The 12,021-nt window shown below is 49.5% G+C and overlaps 2 protein-coding genes across 2 annotated transcripts in view; one reads left to right on the forward strand and one right to left on the reverse strand.

The window, feature by feature from the left end:
• The window catches only part of LOC138358755 (mucin-22-like), a 96,254-nt gene extending 86,606 nt beyond the window's left edge, over positions 1–9,648 (reverse strand). The window contains exon 1 of the mRNA XM_069316927.1: positions 9,319–9,648. The gene's annotated coding sequence lies outside the window, so the exon portion shown is untranslated. The remainder of the gene's footprint in view (positions 1–9,318) is intronic.
• On the forward strand, positions 504–1,799 carry LOC138358757 (nascent polypeptide-associated complex subunit alpha, muscle-specific form-like). Its single transcript, XM_069316929.1, has one exon. It carries the CDS (start codon positions 504–506, stop codon positions 1,797–1,799), a length of 1,296 nt encoding a protein of 431 aa, XP_069173030.1.
• Positions 9,649–12,021: the final 2,373 nt, after the last annotated feature.

Genomic DNA, 12,021 nt, shown 5'->3' on the forward strand with positions numbered 1-12,021 from the left:
ATGTACCTCTCCCATCCTCCGGTACCATGGGGCGGTCTCCATGTACCTCTCCCACCCTCCGGTACCATGGGACGGTCTCCATGTACCTCTCCCACCCTCCGGTACCATGGGACGGCCTCGATATACCTCTCCCATCCTCCGGTACCAGGGGACGGCCTCACTGTACCCTCCCATCCTCCGGTACCATGGGGCGGTCTCACTGTACCCTCCCACCCTCCGGTACCATGGGGCGGTCTCCATGTACCTCTCCCACCCTCCGGTACCATGGGACGGTCTCCATGTACCTCTCCTACCCTCCGGTACCATGGGACGGCCTCACTGTACCCTCCCATCCTCCGGTACCATGAGGCGGTCTCCATGTACCTCTCCCATCCTCCGGTACCATGGGGCGGTCTCCATGTACCTCTCCCATCCTCCGGTACCATGGGGCGGTCTCCATGTACCTCTCCCACCCTCCGGTACCATGGGGAGGTCTCCATGTACCTCTCCCATCCTCCGGTACCATGGGGCGGTCTCCATGTACCTCTCCCATCCTCCAGTACCATGGGGCGGTCTCCATGTACCTCTCCCACCCTCCGGTACCATGGGGAGGTCTCCATGTACCTCTCCCACCCTCCGGTACCATGGGACGGTCTCCATGTACCTCTCCCACCCTCCGGTACCATGGGGCGGTCTCCATGTACCTCTCCCATCCTCCGGTACCATGGGGCGGTCTCCATGTACCTCTCCTACCCTCCGGTACCATGGGACGGTCTCCATGTACCTCTCCCATCCTCCGGTACCATGGGACGTTCTCCCTGTACCTCTCCCATCCTCCGGTACCATGGGACGTTCTCCCTGTACCTCTCCCATCCTCCGGTACCATGGGACGGTCTCCATGTACCTCTCCCACCCTCCGGTACCATGGGGCGTTCTCCATGTACCTCTCCCATCCTCCGGTACCATGGGACGGTCTCCATGTACCTCTCCCACCCTCCGGTACCATGGGGCGGTCTCCATGTACCTCTCCCACCCTCCGGTACCATGGGACGGCCTCGCTGTACCCTCCCATCCTCCGGTACCAGGGGGCGGTCTCCACGTACCTCTCCTACCCTCCGGTACCATGGGACGGCCTCGCTGTACCCTCCCATCCTCCGGTACCAGGGGGCGGTCTCCACGTACCTCTCCTACCCTCCGGTACCATGGGACGGCCTCGCTGTACCCTCCCACCCTCCGGTACCAAGGGACAGCCTCGTTGTACCCTCCCATCCTCCGGTACCATGGGACGGTCTCCATGTACCTCTCCCATCCTCCGGTACCATGGGACGGTCTCCATGTACCTCTCCCACCCTCCGGTACCATGGGACGGCCTCGCTGTGCCCTCCCATCCTCCGGTACCAGGGGGCGGTCTCCACGTACCTCTCCTACCCTCCGGTACCATGGGACGGTCTCCATGTACCTCTCCCATCCTCCGGTACCATGGGACGGTCTCCATGTACCTCTCCCACCCTCCGGTACCATGGGGCGGTCTCCATGTACCTCTCCCACCCTCCGGTACCATGGGACGGTCTCCATGTACCTCTCCCACCCTCCGGTACCATGGGGCGGTCTCCATGTACCGCTCCCACCCTCCGGTACCATGGGGCGATCTCCATGTACCTCTCCCATCCTCCGGTACCATGGGACGGCCTCGCTGTACCCTCCCATCCTCCGGTACCAAGGAAGCCGCTGGGGATGTGCCTGTGGATAGCGGTAGATGCTTTCATCTCCTCCCTGACGGGGGTGGAGAGGAGAGCCCATTGGTTACGGTGGGCAGCTGATGTCTTCCCAATCACTTCACACAGTGTAGGCCTGGTAGTCCTGACTCTAGGCCTGGTAGTCCTGACTCTAGGCCTGGTAGTCCTGACTCTAGGCCTGGTAGTCCTGACTCTAGGCCTGGTAGTCCTGACTCTAGGCCTGGTAGTCCTGACTCTAGGCCTGGTAGTCCTGACTCTAGGCCTGGTAGTCCTGACTCTAGGCCTGGTAGTCCTGACTCTAGGCCTGGTAGTCCTGACTCTAGGCCTGGTAGTCCTGACTCTAGGCCTGGTAGTCCTGACTCTAGGCCTGGTAGTCCTGACTCTAGGCCTGGTAGTCCTGACTCTAGAGCGCAGTAGGCCTAGTGTTGTTTGAAACGCATCAAATGAAGTCATCAGTACTAGGACTTCAAGCGTTCCCAAGGTTTATATTTCCGCTGGTCTTCACAACAGAGCCTCGTGTGGAACACAGAGGCAGGAGCCGGTCGGCCGAGCGGACAGCACACTGGACTTGTGATCCTGTGGTCCTGGGTTCGATCCCAGGCGCCGCTGAGAAACAATGGGGCAAAGTTTCTTTCACTTTATTCCCCCTGTTACCTAGCAGTAAAATAGGTACCTGGGTGTTAGTCAGCTGTCACGGGCTGCTTCCTGGGGGTGGAGGCCTGGTCGAAGACCGGGCCGCGGGGACACTAAAGCCCCGAAATCATCTCAAGATAACCTCAAGATAAGGACCCAGAAGCCTGGCACAGAGCACAGCAATAGACGGCCTGGAAGCTGTTTATAAATAGCTGGGTCTTCCATTTAGTCACTGATAGCGAGCCTGGGGCCAGATTCACGAAGCAGTTACGCAAGCACTTACGAACCTGTACATCTTTTCTCAATCTTTGGCAGCTTTGTTTACAATTATTCAATAGTTAATGAGCTCCGAAGCACCAGGAGGCTGTTTATAACAATAACAACAGTTGATTGGCAAGTTTTCATGCTTGTAAACTGTTTAATAAATATAACCAAAGCCGTCAAAGATTGAGGAAAGATGTACCTACCTGGTACCCGGGGGTACACGTTCGTAAGTACTTGGGTAACTGCTTCGTGAATCTGGCCCCTGGCCGGGCTCGGGGAGTAGAACTCCCGAAGCCCTCTCCAGGTATGTTCCAGGTAAGGACTGATGGGTATGAGTACCCTGATACTTCAGGAGGCCATGGCATAAGAGCATTGAACCCACGTTGACCCTGTTATATAGGCTATACTCACCTATATCTTATATAACTATATAGGAGACAGATTGGTGTGCTTTGCTGTACTCACCTTGTTGTGCTTGTGGGGGTTGAGTTTTAGCTCTCTGGTGCCGCCTGTGCTCACTGCAGGTGGGTAATCACTCCCCCTACAGGCACCTGTGTGTCTCTCCCACACAGGTGCCTCTCTCTCACCAACACAGCCTACAGGCTTCACCAACTGCATCCCTACTCACTACATGGCCTTGGGGCGTGCCTCGGAGTGCCCCGGCGTGCCCTGGGTGGGGAGGCGTGGATGTAACACCTTGGTGTTGGGTACACAAGCGGTCAAGGCTGGGTGTAGGGAGGGGGGGGGGGGGGCAGCCTTTACCATCCACCAGTGTGTGGTATATTATGTCATAGTCTCTCTCTCTCTCTCTCTCTCTCTCTCTCTCTCTCTCTCTCTCTCTCTCTCTCTCTCTCTCTCTTCTTGGTTTCTACTTTTCCCTTGACATCAAGACTTACATTTTGTAATTAGAAAATGAAAAAGAAACACAGGATGAATTGGCTGGAGACGAGGAAGGAGTTTGGAGAACTCCTTCAAATAACTCTTGCAACGTTCCTTACTATTAAAGAGCTTTTTGTACATTGAATTTTCATATTGATGTGTGTGTGTGGGCTTCTTTCAACCTCTAACCCAACATATCTGAAAATAAAGGAATTGTCGACATTTCGGTCCATCACCGGACCATGTATAGTCACAGGACCGACCGAAACATCGTTAATTCCTCTGTATTCACATCTGCGGATTGGCTTATCTTGAGATGATTTCGGGGGCTTAGCGTCCCCGCGGCCCGGTCCTCGACCAGGCCTCCTTTTTGTTACACACATACCCAGGAAGCAGGCCGTAGCAGCTATCTAACTCCCAGGTTAATATTTACTGCTAGGTGAACAGGTGCATCAGGGTGAGAGAAACTCTGCCCATTTGTTTCTTTCTCCACCGGAGATCGAACACGGAACCTCAGGACTACGAATCCCGAGCGTTGTCCACTCAGCTGTCAAGCCCCTAGGGCGTGACTTCTGTAAATTACTAGTGCAGGGTCTTTGTAAATTACTGTCATCTGTATCTGTGTAAATTATAGTCATCACACCTTTGTAAATTACCGACTCAATTTTGTAAACCCCCCTCGGGCAACCGTTGTAAATTATCACCACACAAAATCACTGATAAAATAAATTTTCATTTGTAAAATTAACCTAATACAACAGTAAAATAATTCATACAATTTAATAGATTACCATCATACCATTATAAATTACCAGCATACCAATATAAATCACCATCATATCATTATAAATCACCAGCATACCAATATAAATCACCATCATATCATTATAAATCACTATCATACCATTTTAAATCACCATCATACCATTATAAATCACCATCATATCACAGTAAATCACCGTTATACCACAATAAATCACCATCATACCACAGTAAATCACCATCATACCACAGTAAATCACCATCATACCACAGTAAATCACCATCATACCATAATAAATCACCATCATACCACAATAAATCACCATCATACCACAATAAATCACCATCATACCATTACCCCTAAACACTTGTAAATGGCACAATACGCGCGTAAATTAGCCCGGGTTGTAAATACGCGGCTCTATGCTGCCCTTCACCATCTGCCACCCCATTGGCTCCTCCCAGGGGGACTTAACGACCCCCGCAGACCTAATGACCACCAACGTTATCATTCAACCCGTAAATAATGCTGTGTGAGAGAATTAATTAAGTGTTCGTCCGGTGGTGAGTGGCTTAGGGTTGGGCTGGCTGTACTCTGAGTGGTGTTCGGAGTGTCAGAGTACAGGGGGGAGGGGGGCCAGGGATTCTGAATTTCGCAAATTGGAGGAAATTGGGAAAATAGGACGTCGCTGGAACTTGTGCTTCACTTCACTTGGAATATAAATGTATTTCTGTAAGAACGTTTGTTCGAGGTCAGAGGTCAAACGCTTAGGGCTAGACTCACCAAACTTTGTATGATGATTTGGCAGTGTTAGAGGGTGGTTGGGGTCGACCCCCATCCCCATGCCCCTCTTTAAGAAGGATCGGCTACTATGCCGAATCCCTGTGACTTCTATGACGTTAGAAATGTGGGCTTAATTGTTCAGTGTTAAAACTGATTTCACGGTTGTTATCGAAGATAACGTTATTCTGAACACCAGCCGTACACGAGAACAATGTCAAATGCTTTCTGACAGTCTAGGAAAATACAGTCTACCCAGCCTTCTTGTTCCCGCCCTATTTTAACAACACTGTCATTGAACTCTGTTAAATTTGTCAGGCACGACTTTTGGAGGTGATGACAAGTAGGTATGCTGTCTACCTGTCACGGAGGTTACCTTCTCCCAGTGGTCAACTGTTCTCAACCTGGTCACCTGTTCCATCACTTTACACGGAATACTTGTTGGTGACACTACGATGGTTGATGTGGTGGTTATGGTGGTGGTTGTGGTGGTGGTGGTGGTGGTGGTTGTGGTGGTGGTTGTGGTGGTGGTGGTGGTGGTGGTTGTGGTGGTGGTGGTGGTGGTGGTGGTTGTGGTGGTGGTGGTGGTGGTTGTGGTGGTGGTTGTGGATGTGGTAATTTAGCAATTAACACAATCACCCCTCGTGATCCTCAATCACAGGGGGCCTCGTAGCCTGGTGGATAGCGCGCAGGACTCGTAATTCTGTGGCGCGGGTTCAATTCCCGCACGAGGCAGAAACAAATGGGCAAAAGTTTCTTTCACCCTGAATGCCCCTGTTACCTAGCAGTAAATAGGTACCTGGGAGTTAGTCAGCTGTCACGGGCTGCTTCCTGGGGTGGAGGCCTGGTCGAGGACCGGGCCGCAGGGACACTAAAGCCCCGAAATCATCTCAAGATAACCTCAAGATAACTAATTGCTAATAAGAGCAATTAACATATTTACCTTTAAGGCAGCTAAGCAATTAAAGTGAAAGCATTGTTCACCTTTGTGTAAAGTTAATGCAAATATAAGATTACCCCCAGTGTTACTGTGGCAAGTGGTAAAGTGGTGGAGTAAGTGGTGAAGTGGTGGAGTAAGTGGTGAAGTGGTGGAGTAAGTGGTGAAGTGGTGGAGTAAGTGGTGAAGTGGTGGAGTAAGTGGTGAAGTGGTGGAGTAAGTGGTAAAGTGGTGGAGTGGTGGAGTAAGTGGTGAAGTGGTGGAGTAAGTGGTGAAGTGGTGGAGTAAGTGGTGAAGTGGTGGAGTAAGTGGTGAAGTGGTCGAGTAAGTGGTGAAGTGGTGGAGTAAGTGGTGAAGTGGTGGAGTAAGTGGTGAAGTGGTGGAGTAAGTGGTGAAGTGGTGGAGTAAGTGGTAAAGTGGTGGAGTAAGTGGTGAAGTGGTGGAGTAAGTGGTGAAGTGGTGGAGTAAGTGGTAAAGTGGTGGAGTAAGTGGTGAAGTGGTGGAGTAAGTAGTGAAGTGGTCGAGTAAGTGGTGAAGTGGTCGAGTAAGTGGTGAAGTGGTGGAGTAAGTGGTGAAGTGGTGGAGTAAGTGGTGAAGTGGTGGAGTAAGTGGTGAAGTGGTGGAGTAAGTGGTGGAGTAAGTGGTGAAGTGGTCGAGTAAGTGGTGAAGTGGTCGAGCAAGTGGTGAAGTGGTCGAGCAAGTGGTGAAGTGGTCGAGCAAGTGGTGAAGTGGTCGAGCAAGTGGTGAAGTGGTCGAGCAAGTGGTGAAGTGGTGGAGTAAGTGGTGAAGTGGTGGAGTAAGTGGTGAAGTGGTCGAGCAAGTGGTGAAGTAAGTGGTGAAGTGGTGGAGTAAGTGGTGAAGTGGTCGAGCAAGTGGTGAAGTGGTCGAGCAAGTGGTGAAGTGGTGGAGTAAGTGGTGAAGTGGTGGAGTAAGTGGTGAAGTGGTAGAGTAAGTGGTGAAGTGGTGGAGTAAGTGGTGAAGTGGTGGAGTAAGTGGTGAAGTGGTGGAGTAAGTGGTGAAGTGGTCGAGCAAGTGGTGAAGTGGTGGAGTAAGTGGTGAAGTGGTCGAGCAAGTGGTGAAGTGGTGGAGTAAGTGGTGAAGTGATCGAGTAAGTGGTGAGGTGGCCAATCAACCAAGTGGTGAGGTGGCCAATCAACCAAGTGGTGAGGTGGTCAATCAACCAAGTGGTGAGGTGGTCAATCAACCAAGTGGTGAGGTGGTCAATCAACCAAGTGGTGAGGTGGTCAATCAACCAAGTGGTGAGGTGGTCAATCATCCTAGACCGGAACGCCCAACACCGCCTCTCTTGTTTTGTTTACATAACGCTCAAGAGGCGTCAAAACAAGCAACAGTATAAACAACACAAAAACAAATAATAATACTAGGTCAACACTGCAGGAATGGCGTCCTCACCTTAACACCAGAATGGAATCCTAAGATTTAAGGTCACGCAACTGACCTCTGACCCTAGTGCCTCCACTGGAGTGCCTCCCCTGTGACCTCTAACCTTATGAAACTCGTTCATCCCAACACAATACATTTCCAGCCATGACCCCGAGGGAACTACTGAGATGGGAAGGTACAGTTCAAGGGCCCCAGACGTCGTAAAGCCATGTGAAGGAGTTGGGTGTACACATGTCGGAAGATCTTACCTTTAAGGAACACAGTAAAGTAGCCGTCACAACTGCAAGAAAAATGACAGGTTGGATAACAAGAACTTTTCACACTAGAGATGCTATACTGCTATACCAATGATGATACTTTTCAAGACGCTAGTGCTCTCTAGAGTGGAGTACTGCTGCACAATGACAGCCCCTTTCAAAGCTGGAGAAATTGCTGACCTGGAGAGCGTGCAGAGATCCTTTACTGCTGGAGTCCATTCAGTAAAACATCTAAACTATTGGGACCGACTTAAGAGCCTAAATCTGTATTTTCTTGAGCGCAGGCGGGAGAGATACATAATAATTTACAATTGGAAAATAGTTGAAAGGCTGGTCCCAAACCTGCACACAGAAATAACATCACATGAGACCAGAAGGCATGACAGGATGTGCAGAATACCCCCGTTGAAGAGCAGAGGTGCAACAGGTACTCTGAGGGAACTATCAACATCAGAGGCCCGAGACTGTTCAACACGCTTCCACTACACATAAGGGACATAACTGGCCGACCCCTCACAGTGTTCAAGAGAGAACTGGATAACACCTCCAAAGGATACCTGATAAACCAGGATGTGACTCAAACATCAGGCTGCAAGCAGCCGCGTTCAACAGCCTGGTTGACCAGTCCAGCAACCAGCAGGCCTGGTCGACGACCGAGCCGCAGGGACGTTGAGCCCTGAAATCATCGCAAGGTAAGACGGACCACACAGTGAACCCCTGAACACACTGAACACCACATGACCGTACGAATTGTCCATGCCGTGTGTCCCAGGAGTTTATCTTATTCTTCCCCCGTGGGGTAAATTTATCGAAGCCCTCACCCCAGGGGGGTGAGTCCCCCCAAGAGACGCCCGAACTACTCAAAAATCCATTGTAAATTATAGCAGCCTGAAGCCTCCCCGAGGAGAGCCTGAAGCCTCCCCGAGGAGAGCCTGAAGCCTCCCCGAGGAGAGCCTGAAGCCTCCCCGAGGAGAGCCTGAAGCCTCCCCGAGGAGAGCCTGAAGCCTCCCCGAGGAGAGCCTGAAGCCTCCCCGAGGAGAGCCTGAAGCCTCCCCGAGGAGAGCCTGAAGCCTCCCCGAGGAGAGCCTGAAGCCTCCCCGAGGAGAGCCTGAAGCCTCCCCGAGGAGAGCCTGAAGCCTCCCCGAGGAGAGCCTGAAGCCTCCCCGAGGAGAGCCTGAAGCCTCCCCGAGGAGAGCCTGAAGCCTCCCCGAGGAGAGCCTGAAGCCTCCCCGAGGAGAGCCTGAAGCCTCCCCGAGGAGAGCCTGAAGCCTCCCCGAGGAGAGCCTGAAGCCTCCCCGAGGAGAGCCTGAAGCCTCCCCGAGGAGAGCCTGAAGCCTCCCCGAGGAGAGCCTGAAGCCTCCCCGAGGAGAGCCTGAAGCCTCCCCAAGGAGAGCCTGAAGCCTCCCAGAGGAGAGCCTAAAGCCTCCCCAAGGCGAGGCTTCACTACCATTCTTAGCCATAAGAATGACACCGCCATTCTTAACCATCACCATAAGCTAATATCTTTTGGTAATGTCACTCTCCTGAGAGCTTCGGGTGTTTGAAAACGTTGATTTTACCTTAGTGATCCCAAGATCTTACCTTAGTAAGATCTTACCTTATCTTACCAGGAGGCCTAGTAGACGACCGGGCCGCGGGGACACTAAGCCCCGGAAGCACCTCAAGGTAGTGATCCCAAGATCTTACCTTAGAGGTGGTGAGGGTACTGTATCCTTCCTTAGTGCGTTTCAGGGGAACATATCCTACAAGGCGCCTTAGTTCACTGCTAAAACAACACTTAACTTCACCATAATATTTTGTAATCCAATAGACTGGGTGATACAACACTCAGTTTAGTGTAATTAAAGTAATTTTTTTAACCAGTTTCCATGTAAATTAGACTAATTTCCAGTTAGCACCTTATTAATTAATATTAAGATCAGAGTAATGATGGGTGAATATTTCAGTTTCATATATAAGAGCCGTAGTATAGGAAATAGCACTTCACTGGGAGAGCAACACGCACCACACCCTCTCCCTCCAGCACTCACGTGCGCACTGAGGTAAACACTAGCAGACCAGAGTGTGGGAGCGGCCAGGCTAACGTTCCCGCGCCTCCACCAATCACCGCCCAGAACACGCGTCCCCCTGAAGGCAGGTGGCCACTTTCTCTATATATCTCTAGTTTTTATCCAAGTAATAATCAATTTTTTCTAATATAACAACATGGCTGATGACCCCGTTGGTATTATTCTATTAAATAATGTCATTTAATTTAAAATAACACGAAGAATTAGCAAGATAACAGTGAATATTATTGGGATTAATATCTGGCATTCTTTCAGGTATGATGTTCAAATTTGTGAATGATATCATACACACTTTCCAGGGAGGAGAGGGGGGGGGGAAGGTGACCTCAGAGATGTGTGTGGATGATTCATTGAGTAATACGACTCACTCGAGACCTTTAATTAACGATCAATTAAAAATGAGTTCCAGAGCAGGGATAATTAATCTAGGTTTTACTGCTTTCATTAAGTTTAATAATTATGATATTTTGAATATTTAATTTAACTTTAAAGATTGTTAAATACTGTACTTACAAATATAATAATCACGAAAATAATGTAAATTACCTCTTTAATGACTAAATACCTTTTTAATGACAGTAAATACCTCGTTAATGACTGTAAATACCTCTTTAATGACTGAAAATACCTCTATAATGACTGAAAATACCTCTATAATGACTGAAAATACCTCTTTAATGACTGAAAATACCTCTTTATTGATTGTAAATACCTCTTCAATGACTGTAAATACCTCGTTAATGACTGTAAATACCTCTTAAACGTCTGTAAATACCTCTTTAATGTCTGTAAATACCTCTTTAATGATTGTAAATACCTCTTTAATGACTGTAAATACCTCTTTAATGTCTGTAAATGCGTCTTTAATGATTGTAAATACCTCATTAATGACAGTAAATACCTCTTTAATGACGGTAAATACCTCATTAATGACTATAAATACCTCTTTAATGACGGTAAATACCTCTTTAATGACTGTAAATAAAGTCTTTTTTTAATACCCAACTTTGACATCAAATTCAGTTAATCCGGTCCTGCGGTTCCTACAGAATAAGTAAATTATGTGTTTGTAAACTAATTAAATCAGGCTTGTGTAGGCCGTATTGCAATCAGACAATTCTAGGTCTCCCATTCAATACTTACCCCGACAGACCACTTTTAAAAAGTCTTTGAGGTGGTTTAAGGGGTTTACTTAAAGACTATCACTCTCTGGAGCCCATTAAGACCACCATTGACCAACCAGCAAGTATGTTTTAGTCCTCAACTAAGTCCAGATTCATGATACATTAAGAATTGACGAAATCTGTGCATCTTTCCTCAATCATGGTGACTTTGTTTGCAGTTATTAAACAGTTAATGAGCTCCGAAGCACCACATAGTTGCTTATAATAATAATAATATATATATCTGCGCACACATTCACACGATATATATATATATATATAGTAATTCATGTTCATAATATAATATTAATCCAAATAAACCAATTTCTCTCACTGGCCTCCTCCTTACCTCCAACCTCCAGGCTAGGCTCTTGGAGGCCAGGTTGACCTCCAGTCTCCAGCCTCTCCTCGCTCCCCTTTCCATCAGTGTCAGCATGACAACTGACACTTGAGTGACAGTCAGGTGACAAGGTCAGGTGACACAGTCCGGGCACTTGGCTGTTTCCCCATGAGAACTGGGGCGACCACTACCCTGAGTACGTCAAGTCATTTAGACAGATTCTGTGACTGGCCCTTGGGAGCCTTTGGGTGCCTTTGGGAGCCCTTGGGTGGCCTTGGGAGCCTTTGGGTGCCTTTGGGTGCCCTTGGGTGCCCTTGGGTGGCCTTGGGTGCCTTTGGGTGCTCTGGGGTGTCAAGGTCTGTGACTGGCCCTTGGGTGCCCTTGGGTGCCCTTGGGTGTCCTTGGGTGGCCTTGGGTGCCCTTGGGTGCCTTTGGGTGCTCTGGGGTGTCAAGGTCTGTGACTGGCCCTTGGGTGCCCTTGGGTGCCTTTGGGTGCTCTGGGGTGTCAAGGTCTGTGACTGGCTCCTGGGTGCCAGGGGAGTAGTCAGAGTGCCTTAGAAGCTGGAGTGTCATAGCATGTCTGTGTAATATCTTTAAGGACTCTTTAATAGACTGGGCACCGTGTGGGTATAAGGGTAAAGGGTACCCTTATACCCGTGTGGGTATAAGGGTAAAGGGTACCCTTATACCCGTGTGGGTATAAGGGTAAAGGGTACCCTTATACCCGTGTGGGTATAAGGGTACAGGGTACCCTTATACCCGTGTGGGTATAAGGGTACAGGGGGAGAGTTGCTGATTTACAACCTGTCCAGAGTGC

This window comes from Procambarus clarkii, chromosome 86 (genome assembly GCF_040958095.1).
Source record: "Procambarus clarkii isolate CNS0578487 chromosome 86, FALCON_Pclarkii_2.0, whole genome shotgun sequence".
NCBI lineage: Eukaryota > Metazoa > Arthropoda > Malacostraca > Decapoda > Cambaridae > Procambarus > Procambarus clarkii.